The sequence below is a fragment of the Calidris pugnax genome, unplaced genomic scaffold, assembly GCF_001431845.1.
Source record: "Calidris pugnax isolate Ruff unplaced genomic scaffold, ASM143184v1 scaffold44, whole genome shotgun sequence".
Classification (NCBI taxonomy): domain Eukaryota; kingdom Metazoa; phylum Chordata; class Aves; order Charadriiformes; family Scolopacidae; genus Calidris; species Calidris pugnax.
In genome coordinates, this window is record NW_015094506.1 from 18,247,002 (window position 1) to 18,261,489 (window position 14,488).

Below are 14,488 nucleotides of genomic sequence, written 5' to 3' on the forward strand. Positions count from 1 at the left end.
TTCTGTTTGTTTCACAGAGCTGCTCTTGAGGAGAATGCTTACAACCGCATGAAAAAAGTAGTGAAGTGGTATTTGTCAGGATTCTACAAAAAGCCAAAGGTGCCTTCCAACGTGTTATTTTGACTTACTTTAGTCATTGTGTCTAGTTTGAGGGTTTAGGGATGTGCTGGAGTAAGTTTTTGTTTTTAAATTATATTGTTAAGCATTTTTTAAAAGCAAGGTTAAGTTTTCATTATTTATGCAAATACATCATGGACCTTTTTGGTCCCTAGCCGTGCTTAAAATAGATTATAGTCAATTGGGGTTTTTTCCCTTGGAGTAGAAGTTGAGCTAAACATCTTGTGATGAAGTTGAGCCGGTTCTATGTTCACCATTCCTCAGTGATAACATGCTGCAGTCGGAGGAGTAATATTTCCACTACTTCATTTAACTTTACACTGAATATTTTTTATAGTCATGTTGGTGGAAAACAGTATTAAAGGCAGAAAGTGCTTACTGCATAACTTCAAACAAAAGATCTGTAATAATTTTCCTACAAAAATCCTTATATTCTGTTTGTCCTTATGTGTCGCCTGGAACAGTTTAGCAGATATGCCAAATCTGTGCTGATTTCCTTAGAATGAAGAGCAGAGTAATTAAGCATAATATTCAAATGATGAAACCAAGTACAATGTGCTTCAGCATATATATTATTATTATGTGGATGTCTTCTCTTCAGTGACTAAGCTGATAAGGTATTCTGTAAGTTCTGTACTTGCATTGTATGCTTACTCTCTGTTCTCTTTCTTTTTAGGGACTAAAAAAGCCGTACAATCCTATACTTGGTGAGACTTTCCGCTGCATGTGGATTCATCCAAGGACGAACAGCAAGACTTTTTACATTGCGGAACAGGTAGCTGCAATAACTGGGATAAATATTTTGAAGACAAAAAGAGATTTATCACATTTTTGTGCTAGACAAACAATGTGGCAGTTTCAGAAAACGTATTTAAATCTGTGAATAGTATCCTAAAAGCTCTCCTGATGAATGTAGGTTCTTTTACGGATGTCTCTTTTAGTGTGCCTTCCTAGAGAAAAAGAGAGAAAGTAAAAGTCAGGTGCTAATTTTCTTAACTCTTGAAATTCAGTAAGAATGTTTGCTTCATCTTTATCTTTAAAGATTATAGTCGCGTTTCACATCTATTAACTGTATTCTGTTTATGTGCAGCTTAAATTTTTAATTCTGTCATTATTAGCTCAAGGTTTACACTATGTTGCATATACATGTATCTTTCTTTTTTTTTTAAAATATCTGGGGTTTTTTTTTCAACAGGTGTCCCATCATCCTCCAATATCTGCCTTCTACGTTAGCAACCGCAAGGATGGTTTTTGCCTTAGTGGTAGCATTCTGGCCAAATCCAAATTCTACGGTAAGTAATAGGGTTTTTCCATTGTACTTTGAGGAGAGTAAAATCAGTGCAAGTGAGCTGGTTTTATGGATGAAAGAAAGCTGTTAGAAGAATTGAGTCTGATCATTATATTATCCTTTCCTTACATATGTTGTGCTCCTGGTCTTCCAAATTTTAATTTCTATTTTTGGAGGTTTTTAATTTTTAATTGGTACTGTAGCAGCTTCACTAGACAGGATGGATTGCAATGCTAAGTACACTGTTGCTCTTAATTTTATTGCTCATTTATTAGGAAATGTTGACTGTTGTCTTGCAGGGTGAGAAATGTGATTTTCTGTCTTTGAATTTCAGGGAATTCATTATCTGCCATATTAGATGGAGAAGGACGGCTGACATTCCTAAATAGGGGAGAAGATTATGTAATGACAATGCCATATGCTCATTGTAAAGGTAGTGGGTTTTTTTCATTCTCTAGATGGCAAAGTTATAAGAACAGAAGTTTATTATTCCGTTTAGTATACTGTGTTGGATTCAAGCTGGTCATCTAAGAAGAGTGTTCTGACCATTGGTAGTGTTGGTGGCTCTAGGCTTCCACTTGTTTTATCAGGAGAAAAATACTTCTGTTGTGTAAGTAATGATCTATTTTTTTTGCCACAGGAAAAGATTTTTTTCATAAATAGTAAGAGCAAATACATAGCTATCTGTCATTCCATGACAGCAATTTACTGTTTGATTGGCTTTTTTTAAAGAAGAGTTTTAAGCTAGCTTTTCCAATACTTTCCTCTTGTAAATATAAAAGGCAATGTAGTATCCACACCTCACTCTGTGATTTGAGAGTAAATCATGATCATTGGCCCTTAGTTTCACTATGGGAAACCAGTCAGTAGTTTGTAAATCTTTCTGGAAGGTTGGTAGTTGTACAAAATATATTGCAGAGTTGCTAGTTTTTAAACTGTTACCTGTTCAGCTATATCTACCCATATATTCTTTGCCAGAGTTCTCTTTCAGAAGCCTTGTAGTCAGCAGCTATAATATTTTCTTCATTTGAGACGTATGAAAAGGAATTAGCAGAATTAGATAATTTGACATTAGTTTGGTAGGCTCTTCTCTTTCCATTGTTCATGGATATTTTTAATATTCTCTTGGATTTTTTTTTAATATATAGATAATACTTAACAATTAAAAAGCTCATAACATATATACATACATTCCAGTCAAACAGGAAGAAGGAGAACTGATGTGACTGATCAAATTGATAGAGAGGGAGAAAGGTAGAAGAATATGCAGAGAAGGAGAATATGCATGGTGAAAAAACCATACTTGAACATGCATCCACTGTGTGTAAAATATATTCAGTGTTTCAAATGCTGGATTGCAGGGAGAAAGAAAGCAATTATGGGAAAAGTGTACTCAGCATTGTCAACTTCGTGCTTCCAAAAGTCTTTAGAGAGGTGATCAGTGTTTTCTTATATTGGTTGTCCATGATTGTCTTCACCTGTTGTCTCACTGTACGTACTGCTTTTTCAAGTCATTTTTCTTTGCTGTCTTTGCCCTAGAGTTATTTTCCTGCCTTAACCTAAAAAGCTGCCCTCCTCCAATCATCTCCAATAAGATTAAATACCACCCTTGCTAGAGCCAGCAGCGTACGCTGCCAAAGATATGTCTTAATAAACCATTTTTCCTGCTTATTTGTAATTCACTTAAATATTTTTTGTTGTTGTTTTGTTTCTGTTTAGGTTATCTTATTTGGCAGAAAGACCATGCTTAGCATTAGGAAAGGTCATCTGAAAAGATGATTTTTCCTCTGGCACAGACTTGTTTACTTTAGTAGTTGTGCCCAAAGAATTTGGGGGGTTTGTCTTGTTCAGTTACAAACATTCATTTTAGCTGGTGTTTTTTTGTCTTGCAGGAATTCTTTATGGCACAATGACCTTAGAGCTTGGGGGAACAGTCAACATCACCTGTGAGAAAACTGGCTACAGTGCAACAATTGAATTCAAACTCAAGGTTAGTAATTGCTGTAAGTGGGCACAAGAAGGAGAATGAGCATAAAGATAATTAAAAAAAAGAAAAATATTGGGTGATTCCTTAGATATGACCTGACTTAATATGGGATTGTCGTCTTAGAAACTGAGGAATTTTCATTTTAACTGCTACATATCCAGCTATGTGTATTTAGCAAATAGTGATTTTTATTTTCTTTTTAAGAAAAAAAAAAGGAATTATTTGGCATCTCTTAGTGTATTCTTCTGAGTAAAAAGGTTTTGACTGAAACTTAGAGTGCTGTCTTCATCTCTGGTGATAACAGATACAAACATATTGCCAGTCGTATGAGTCTTACGAACAGCTCTAGTGGGGAAAAAGCAACAGTCTGTCTTATCTCCAGCAGTGGCACCAGTGTGTGTCTAGGGAAGTGTAAGAACAGGGAAAGCGTTCTGATCAATGGTTCCGGGATTTTGTGTATTGTTGTTAATGTACCTTCACGATTTTTAATTCTCTACAAATGTTCAGGGACTTTATCAACTCCTGGAGAGCACTTGGAGGAGAACTGAGACCCAGCTTCTCCTCTTCCATCCTGCATAAAGTTTAAGTTGCTCATGACACCTCGAATAAAGATGATGCAAAGGCTTTGGCTAAAGTTTAGATCAGCCTAATGCACAGTGCATTAGTTTACATGGACTATTTTTGGTATCTCACCACTCACAAAAGCTAAACAAAGGTTTCTGAACTGTTTATAGTTGGCTTGCACTTCTGAAAAATACACTTGCCATCTTTGAGGCTGAAACTGATTTAAAGCTGAACGAAGGGTTGTTAAAAAGTCTGCATGTATTCAGTTGAAACATGTAAGTTAGGAGGCTGTGTCAATTGATTTTTTTTGCCTCATCAGCCCATAGGATACACGTGCAGAGTATCAAAAAGGCCAAAGATTATCCCTGACAATCATTTTTGTTGTTACTTCTGCATGAGTTGATCTCTAGTAACAAATGGGCCTTGGCAACGTGGTGAAATGGGTTTAGCAAATGCCTATTTGCTCCAAGATATCATTGTGTCACTGGTTTTTTTGCCTTGTGTTCTGTTTTCTTTCCACATTTCTTAGACAATGCTTTTGCTCAGCAAATCTTGTAAGAAAATACAGCATGAGAGAACTATGGTTTTAGACATGTTTTGGGGATGAAATAGGCAGAAGTTATAATATTAAAAGCCATCAGAGCTGTTTACACCACATTTCAGAAATGTACTTTTTTTCTTTAACACTGAACATAAATGCAAAGATTTTTTGCTATAAAAATAAACATGAAAGCATTTCTTTTTGTTTTGCAGCCTTTTTTGGGTAACAATGACAGTGTTAACCAAATATCAGGGAAAATTAAGCTTGGCAAAGAAGTTTTGGCTATTTTGGAGGGTCACTGGGTGAGTACTGAATGATGGTATTTTCTAAATTCTGGCTGATAGTTGAGACAGTTGAAAATAGCACTTTATAAAAAAAAAAAGACTCAAGTTTAAAGAAAAAGTTGATTAAATAACACTTTTATAGTTAGTTTCCAAGGAAGTATAGAATCAACATAGTTTTACTTGCAACTCTTAAAGTTGTGTACAATTGAGTAGTTCATGAAGAAAATATATTTCAGCTTGTGAAATGTTTTTAGTGTATGTGTTAGTGCTATGAAGAACTGTTACAGCACCAGCGTGAAATGTTTAAACTTGTCTCAGTTGTGGTGAGATGACACTGGCACCACTGTTTTTTTTGCTGTGGTGATGGTTCCATTGTATCTCTGTTCCAAGTTAAAACTAGCACTGACTACAGAAATTGAATTTTAAAGTTAGCATATTTAATTATTCTCAACTACGTGTATCCAAAAGAAAATAAATTCTTGTTACCAAAAAAAAATTTGCTTATTCCTCCTTTTTGTATTATTTTGGAACTCTTTGAGATTATTACAATTAAGGCAACTGAACTATGTATGTTACAGGACAGTGAAGTTACTATTAGTGACAAGAAGACAGATGTTTCAGAGACGTTCTGGAACCCAACATCTGATATCAAGCAGCGTAGATTACTTAGATACACGGTGAAGTTTGAAGAGCAAGATGACTTTGAGTCAGAGAAGTAAGTTCACTTTAGAACCATGTATAATTATTTTGACAAAATAAAACTCATAATTTTCTCCAAATTATAAACGAATTTTATGGTTTGAACATTGAACAAATTGAGAACAATAAACGGTTTCTTTCCTTCCCACATTTACTGATACTGACCTGTAAAACAAGAAAGCAACTCTGTTAAATACAAGGTCATTATTTACAAGCCTTACAGTCATAGAGATTCTTGATGGAAATATAGAAAAAAACATGTATTACAACATGGCAATAGTCTGTTAGAGGTTGATCCCTTAACTTAGCCTATAATTAAGGAATTGTTTGGAATTATTTCTGTCAACCAGATTGTAACTCTCTATATTCCACATTTGTCAGGCTTTGGCAACAAGTGACAAGAGCAATAAATAATAAAGACCAAACAGAAGCTACTCAAGAGAAATGTGTTCTGGAAGAAGCTCAGAGAAAGAGAGCCAAAGAGAGGAAACTGAAGGGTGAAGAATGGACGTGCAAGCTGTTCGATCAGGATCCCGTCACCGGAGAATGGCACTACAAATATGCTGAGTGAGTAACCATGTAACCATTGTAATGGGCTTTTTCTTTTTTATCTTTATGGTTATGTGCCTTAACAAATTTGTGCTATGTTCTAGAGTATCTTGGGCATGGCACTCAGGGATGCATTGTGCTCTTTTTTCCTACCTCTAGACTGACCAAAGCACATTTTTCCCAGACTGGAAAATATGGCACACATAAACACAGCAACTGTAAATCAGAAAAGCTTGTGATTAATTGAACTGAACTATTTAACTTATTATATGTTAGACTAATTTTGAGAGTAACAGGTTTAGAGCAGTGGTTAATGCTTGGACCAGGTAGCTCGGCTGTCGAATACACCCTGCACACATGAGCATCTGTGAAGCTCTGTGTGATGATGGGGATCAGAAGATGAAGATCAACAGCTGCCTCTCCAACTGCTGGAATGCATTCTTTGCTCTCATTGACTCTTGCAAGAGTCAGCTTGGAGCTGAGCCCTTTGCTAGTGATGATTTTCACAGAACACCCACATTCTCATAATTCTTTTCCATTACCCAGCATGCTTCTAGATTGCAAGGACTGTAAAAGTAAAATACGCAAAGATGATATACTCTGAGTTAAGTAATTCTGAAGCCATTGAAGCTGGAAATATATTCCCATGGCTAAACCTGGAATGCTTCATCTTTCTGTACAAGAATGGCAATTTTGGGGCAGTACCCTAAGTTTACTTGTAGGGTTCTTGAGTGTTCTTCATTCCTGCAGCAAATTTGCAACTCAGAGGTTTCCTGGAACAAAGCAGGGATTCTCTGTATTTAGCAGCTCTCAATAGATTTCTTTTCCATGTATTTCCGAGGTTTCTAGGTCTGTGTAGACTTTTACCACCGAAAACATCCTGCAGCAGGGAAATCCCCAAATACACTAAAGGCTCTGTGAAACACCCTCTCTTGTTTTGAACCTTCTAGTGTTGCTGATGCTTCTTCCTGTTGGAAAAATTATGACTAGTCCAGCTGACTTAACTGCCCATACTGTTGAGCTGTGTGTAAAACCACCAGGAAAAGTACTGCACTTTAAATCTGTTAGACTATCCCCTGCAGCTTTAAGACCTATCTTGTTAATCTGTGTTATTTCTTGTCTCCTTGGGGCCTTGTGGTTCAAGGATGTGCCATGGAAATTTTACTATGTGTGAGAAAGCAGTCTGTGCTGTCAGCAGTGCCTGGGAGAAACGTCTGTCTCCTATGCATATAATGCCATCTCACCACCCTGTCCATGTGGAGAACAGTCTTCTACACTTACTGTAAAAATGCGTTTAGTGAGCCATGGCATTTGTTAAAAGTATCTGGATTATAGATTTAGGCATCTGGATTACAGATACAAAATACCTTTTGGAGGGCAATGCCTTGTTCTTACCCAGTTACCTTAGATGCCATTTAATTCAAGTCAGGTTAGGCCAAGATGTAAATGCAGGTCTGTGTTCACAACATCTGAAACAGCCACAAACATTTTAAAAGGTGTACAGGAGGAGATGAAAGGAAATCCGTGCTTAATCTACTCTCACTAAAGCCATGCATCAGAATGATCTTCCTGCAGCTGACTGGCAGTTTCTGTCCTGAAAAGGCTGTAATCAGTGGGAATGTCAGTCTTTGCCTTTGGCTGCTGCTTATTCTCCAGTAAGCTATGTGTCTTTTGTGTGATTTTTTTAAAATTTTTAATTCTATATGAACCTGTACTTGGAAAAACACTCTTAAAATCAGAACGAGCAAACTGTGCATAGCTCATTAATGCCTCTTGAAACCAGTCTTGATTACCATCAGCCACTTTGGGATGAAAGCAGGTTTGAGGTGGCTGATTCTTAACTTCTCCTTCCTATTCTTAACCTCTCCTTCCTAGGTGCCTTTTAAAAGAAGAAAAAAAAAAAAAAAGCAGTCCAACATAGTAATTTACAAAATCTTCTAATTTCCCTGTAGGTCTAAAAGAATAACCATACATTAAGCAGAAAAACTCTCCATGTTTGACAAATACATATCACTAGGCAGATAAATTCATAATGATATTGTTTGTTAATACAATAGCTTGTATTTTTACCAGCTGACTGAGGGTTTGACCTGGATGTGAAGTTTATTTCTTGGTTCTCTTGACCCTTCAGGTTAGGACTGGGCTACAGGTAGAAGGTGGGATCAATTATTCCATGCCTGACTTCTGTATAAGGAGAGAGTACTTTAACCTTTTCGTATCAAATAGTTTCTGAGCAGGAAGATAATTCTTATTTAAATTGCTGTGGTATTAATCAGTTATATTCACTTTGTCTAGTACCAGACCATGGGACCCTTTGAATGATATGATCCAATTTGAAAAAGATGGCACTATCCAAACGAAAGTTCGACACCGGACGCCAATGGTATGTTCCAGTTCTGTTTGCAGGTGCAGCAGGATCAGGGACTTGTATGTATTGGATTATGTGTATAAACATCATCAAAGCACTGGTAGTGATAGGAAATTCTATTGTTATTCTACAGAAATGCAGTTAACCCCGTCCATAGTCCTTCCTTTCTGTGTTGTGTCCTAAGTGGTAGAGATGACTTGATTGGATAAGAATATAAAATATGTGGACTTGAACTCAACAGTTTAATGTGCATTTTCCCTTAAATGGGAAGACACACAAACTTCAGACTGCTTATATATCAAAAATTTTTAACTTGGACTTCTATTAGATATTATGCTTTTAACTATTAGAATGTGCTGCTTTGCTACAGTTCTGGATCTCTGGAAATAATAAGTTTATCAATTGCAGGTTAGTGTTCCAAAAATCAAACGTAAGCCAGCCAGTCAGAAGAAAGGAGAGTGTGGTTTCTCATCGCCAGAGCCTGATAACCAGGATTCCTCTGGGAGTGAAGGTAAGGAAAGATACATTTGCATACAGAAATAATAAATTTATTTGACAGTGTTCTGGAGTCACACATGCTCTTCCAGTGTTTGTATTGTGAACTAATGCATGGTTTTAGATGACAGTTCGATCCAATGTGAACACATTCTGGAAAAACAAAAGGAGCAGAATGGCTCATGGTTTTACTTGCAAACTTTCCTGTCCTTTTAAACATCAGTATGTAGTGTAGGTAGGTCGAAGTGCTACGCATATTTAGTATCTGGGGGAAAAAAAAAGTTTGTAAACTCTTTATTTCTAAAAACGAGATGAATTGTTTTAATTTGTATATCAGTATCTCGCTGGAAGGCTGATTTTTGGTGTTGATGATGCTTGCAAAAATTAAACAATACAGTGAGTGTTTTAAGGTATTTCAAGCACTTGACTTGTCCTGTGCTACAGGTGACTTTGAAGTAAAGCTTTAGTTTTCAGAAGAGGCTTAGTTAGAAAACTCTCTTCATTTTTGCACCTGGTTTAGTTTGTCATCAGTACTTTGTCCCTTTTTTGGCTTAGCAGTCACTTCAGTGAATTACATCTGGCTTTTGTATCTTCTAGCGCAACTTCTGAAGCATAATACAAGAATAAGGAAAAAAGGGACAGACCTTGGTGAACTGCAGAGTGCCATTGAATCTATAAAGGAAACACAAGAAGACATTAAGAGGTAGTACTAAATAAAGTGCTTTAAAATAGTTTAGAGAATACTAATTTTCTAGCTTTTTTCCCTTGGAGGCTGGTATGTATCTTTCTGCATTAGAGCTTTGATGTCTTTAAACTACCCTTCTTTCCAAATGTTGGTTGCTCATTGATGTTTCAGAATTTTCCTCAAACGCTGTCTTCTGCAGGGAGCCCTAGCATACTAGAAAATGCCAAATTGTCTAGATTGTCATTTACAGGATGTTGTTTTCTATCTTGCAGGGACATTATGGCTCTACGAAACAGAGTCGCTTCTAATTCACCACCCGTGGACTACCATTTCTTGCAGTTTAAGCACTATGTCTTCATTTTACTCGTGGTTCTGCTGCAGCTTATCATTAATTTCTTGTTCAAATAGGAAGCGTGAACAAGGGCCTTTCTGAACTGGAACGATCAAACTGTTACTGGGGACCATATTTTAAGTTGGACTTTAAATGATGCAATATTATTTCAAGGAGCCCTCCCTGTAGCAACAACTCACAGAACTTTGCCTCGGCGCCCATGGTTCAGAATCATACTCCTGTCTACCCAGTTGAAGTAAGAATTGTCTAAGTGCCAGTACACTCTTGCTCCTGGTGTGTGCCTCTGTCTCACAGACATTCGACGTCAGCCTTGTGTTTTATATTGCGTCACACGCTGTACTGATGAGTCTGCACCACGGAATAGATGAAGTGAACAATTCGGAGGTCAGACCCCGTAGGTAGAATGTGATTCCCTGTTACGGTAGAATGATAAACGAGCATACTTTGTTACATTTATACTTGCTGGTTTTGTAACAAAGGAACTTCTGAAGCAGCCAACAGTTTTTTTTGTAAATGGCGTTGGGTGTTTGGAAGTTAAATTTTGTTTAAGGTCAAACAAATACATTATTATACAAAGATCATGACCGTTAGGAACTGGCAAGTAAAAAGCTGGAGTCCTTGGGAATTCTGCAATGTAATGTCCTTGTCTTGTTTTGGAAGCATGAGTTTTTATCCTGAATTACTATAGTGGCTTGTAAGCCAGCTGTTTTATTTTTATAGTTTTAAAACTTCAGATTCTTCATAAAAACATTCCTGCATCTACTGTACAGAGCACATTTTTAACAGTACAGCACCGGAGAAGATACTGTCTTGGTGAACTCTCTCTTGTGAATTGCAAATGTCAAGGTTTTAGAGTATGTTTGTAAGTCTTGATAAATCTATAGCCTTGAATTTACATTTGTGTATGGCCAGGTCACGGTAAGCAGACAGACTGCTGATGCCAGGACTCTTTTCTTATTTTTGAAACAAAATGTGAAGATGCAAATGTGTGCTTAGTGTGTAGCTTGAGTTGAACCTTCCAAAAGGCAGATGATGTAGAACAGAATTCGGGCACCGTCATGAGTTCACTTGCAAATGAAAACATGCATGTTTACACGGGGAAAGTCATCAGAAATTGTGAGATAACTAACATCACCACACACATCAAAACAAATGAGAGTGAAACCCTAAGTCTCTGTTAAATTCCAACTTACTGCAGTATATACTACCTATTAGTACACATGGATGCTCCTATTCATTATGCTGTAGCCATATAAATCAATATGAAGCTTAAGTTTCAATTTAAAACCAGGGTTTCTAACATCTTTATTTGAACAAATGTATGCATGTGTAGAACTTGTAAAATTCCAGCAAAAAAAAAATATGTAGTGCCAGTGTTTAGCTGGTGAATTCCTGATGCCAGCCAGGTGTACAAAGTCAGAAAGGGGCTGTAGTATTGTAAAGGTACTCTCAGTAACCCAGGTGAGACAACAGGAGGATGAGCAGCACGATGCAAAGGGCAGCCAAGTTTGTTTTCTGAGGATCCTCTCAGAAATCAAATTCATCCCGGGCCATGGGACAGTTCAAAGGTCACTCTTGGCTTTTTGCCATGGCCCAGTTGTCCCTCTGCCCCGGGCAGCCTCCCTGACTCACCAGGTGATCCACCTTTCTGTTCTGCATCAGTCTCACCCAGCCTTTAGTGAAAATACTATTTACTTGTTGTCTGTCAGTCTAGCTCATATATTCCTGTGGCTGCCATCTTCACACACCTCCCCTTCTCTTTTACCTTGCCCCTTCTTTGGGTCTCAGCTCGGTAAAAGTTTCTTGCTTAAGGAGTCAACTTCAGCTTATTTCTTACAGCTTCCTATTAGCATAGTTTGGTCTTGAATCATTTTCTGGAATGTGGTACCAGAGTGATCCTGTATACGTTGGCAAGACCAAACTTGATTGGACCGCTATTATATTTTAGAGCTGATGAGGTAAAATTGGTCAATATAGAAAGTCCCTCGCTATAGGAAAAAAAAAAAAAGGTTAAAAAAAATTCCCTGATTTAAGTCTCTAAATAGAAACTGAAGTTGTTAGCCATGTATAAAATAGCATAAAGCAAGTAAATATAATAGCATTAATTTAATGTTCTCAGCCTGGAATTTGGCTATTCGTTATCACATTCGGCTGTCAAAGCTTCACCTGTCTTAAGACCCATTACAAGCCTTTAAGCATACTCTGTGCATGGGAGTAAAGAGGAAATGAGGGAGAATTTGGGCAATAATTTCAATCTCCTAAAATAATACTCTGCTAAATTTGTGGTGCTGAAACTCTTGACTGATAGTTGCAAGCTTTTATCTGCCTTGTAAATAGAAACGTCCTCCTGCCCTTTTATGTTGATTTTTTTTTTTTTTTTTAATCGCTTCTATTCAAGATCAGTTACTGACACAGTCTGCATGTATTGTTACCCGGCCTGCAGGGTGGCACATGTGGATCTGACCCGGCCAGCTGGCTGGCAGTGCCGCCTTGGGCGATGTCCGACCAAAGGGATGCTCCACGTCTGAAATTCACGCTGTAAAAGGGGCTTTAGTGGTGGTCCAGGAAGGTAATATGGGAAGAGATATGATGAAACTTTTTCAAAAAGTTCTGCCTGACTGTACAATTAGATAAATTGTAAAAAGTACAGTGAAAACTTAGTAATTCCTAATTTTGCTGGGTTTTGTATCATGTTCCCTCATGGGAATAGAACAAAGAAACTTCTTGTGTGATTTTTAGTTTGGCTGGTCACAGGCATGTATGAAGCCTTTTCTTTAGCGCATCCCCACTGTCCTGTTTAATCATATGTAGCTGATCTTGAATATTATGCACTTAAGACTGAGCTCTGCACAGTTATAAAAATTGATTGTACAGTTTGCAGTTGTTTGAAGGCTTTGGGCCACCTCCTGGTCTTTGAAGTTTAAAACAGCACTTGTTTTCACATTTGATTTACAAATATTGTTCTGTTTGTTTGTTTGTTTTTCTTGTACAGGAACTATTTTCAGAATTTGTAACCACGTGGTTGTGTTGTTTTGGGTTTGTTTTTTTTCAAATGCACTCTAAGCCTTTAATTTACCATTTAGGTACAGATGACCTAAAGTAAGGAAAAGTAAATATGCCATGTGAAATGCAGCAAGTATCAGTTTCGGCAGTAGGTGATATTTCTTGCATTTCATTTGTTGATTCCTTTTAAATAGTTGACATTACTTAATGTGGGTATAGCCTTGTTGGTTCCCCACCCTCTCAATTAGATCTCAGAAATTATTTGAAAGGTTGTCCCATAAAACATAGTGATGGTGGTTTCTTCCCTTTTTTGTTTGCTGTTCACTGCCCTCCTGTGCCTTTGGGAATTTTATTTAATTATTATTTTTTTTGCTAGACTGGTGTTTATGAAACAGACTTTGGATTCAAGGTTTCATAGTTTCTTAAAGGCTATTTACTTTACCACTGTTTGTGTAAATAACATGTAACAAGGGTTCTGTACATCTCTAAGTTTTAATTATTGTTACTTCAAGGGTATCCTCCACATCACAAAAAATTTCGCCGGTCTTCAAGTATTGTAAACAGTGCCTTCTTGCTGGGTTTCTTGCTGTTCTGAGATATGTATGGAAGATTAGTCGAGTTTGTGCCATATGTAACATCTGACCTTTTGTGAGGGCTTCTGTGTTGGAAAACTAACTTTCCTGCTTAGTTGGATTCTGGGGAAAAAAAACAATCACAAAACACCCCCCACTGTTAAAACACATTAAATTATTTTCTCTTCTGGCTGGTGAGCCGCGAGTGGAGGTTTGTGGCGTTTGATCCGGTGGAGCAGCACTCCCCTGTGCTGTTCCAGGAACAGATACCCTGTCTCTCAGCTCTTACTTTAGTATTTTTATTTCGGCTTTTTACCCTGGGGGGCAGCCCGGCCTTCTCCTTCCACCAAGCGGGAAAATTAGTCTCCCCCGACACGCAGCCCGCCCTGTATCTGCTCGGTGGCCGCCGCCCTTCCCCCGTCGCGTACCGGGTCTGAGCTGTTACCGGGCCGCCGCCGCGCCCAATAAAGACATGTCGCACCCCAGCACCGAGCCCTTCTTTGCGCCGCTTCCCCCGGGGCCGGGCCGCGGCCTCCCCTCGCGCCGCCGCGCATGCGCCCCCTCCGCCGCGGCGCGGGGCAGAGCCGTGAGGCGGCGGCCATGTCGCGGCGGCCGCAGCCCGGGCGGTTGGCGCAGGAGGCGGTCAAATACCTGTAGGTACATTATATTTATGATACCTCTTGCAGCAAAAGGACTTTCATCTACACATTGACCATTTTATCAACTCACTTCATATATTTTCTGTTTCTCCATTAACAGGAAGAGAAAGATAATGATCTGCAGTGTTTCTCTAGAGAGAGAAACAGTACTCTAGAGAATGGTTTGCTCTTTCAGAAACCATTGCTTCCATCACTCCTGCCCAAGATGTGGGGATGAGTGGGGGAGGTGGGGAAAGAAATTACGAACTCTATGGAGAGAACCTACTAAGTGCAATGAATGGGAAAAAGAGGGATGGTTCATCTGGGAAGGAAAAGGCACAGGGCA

At 38.2% G+C, this 14,488-nt stretch overlaps 1 protein-coding gene across 5 annotated transcripts in view; it reads left to right on the top strand.

Moving 5' to 3' along the window:
• OSBPL8 (oxysterol binding protein like 8) overlaps nt 1–13,989 on the top strand; it is a 64,435-nt gene extending 50,446 nt beyond the window's left edge. For 4 of the 5 annotated variants that reach the window (XM_014963921.1, XM_014963923.1, XM_014963924.1 and 1 more), the window contains 12 exons: nt 18–99; nt 794–892; nt 1,313–1,409; nt 1,740–1,838; nt 3,298–3,395; nt 4,710–4,799; nt 5,360–5,496; nt 5,862–6,047; nt 8,325–8,412; nt 8,806–8,908; nt 9,490–9,595; nt 9,850–9,985. In XM_014963921.1, the coding sequence (XP_014819407.1) occupies nt 18–99; nt 794–892; nt 1,313–1,409; nt 1,740–1,838; nt 3,298–3,395; nt 4,710–4,799; nt 5,360–5,496; nt 5,862–6,047; nt 8,325–8,412; nt 8,806–8,908; nt 9,490–9,595; nt 9,850–9,985 (1,321 nt within the window). Of the gene's footprint in view, nt 1–17; nt 100–793; nt 893–1,312; nt 1,410–1,739; nt 1,839–3,297; nt 3,396–4,709; nt 4,800–5,359; nt 5,497–5,861; nt 6,048–8,324; nt 8,413–8,805; nt 8,909–9,489; nt 9,596–9,849 lie in introns of all 5 variants that reach the window. The other variant, XM_014963920.1, reaches the window with a different exon arrangement.
• The last annotated feature ends 499 nt before the right edge of the window (nt 13,990–14,488 follow it).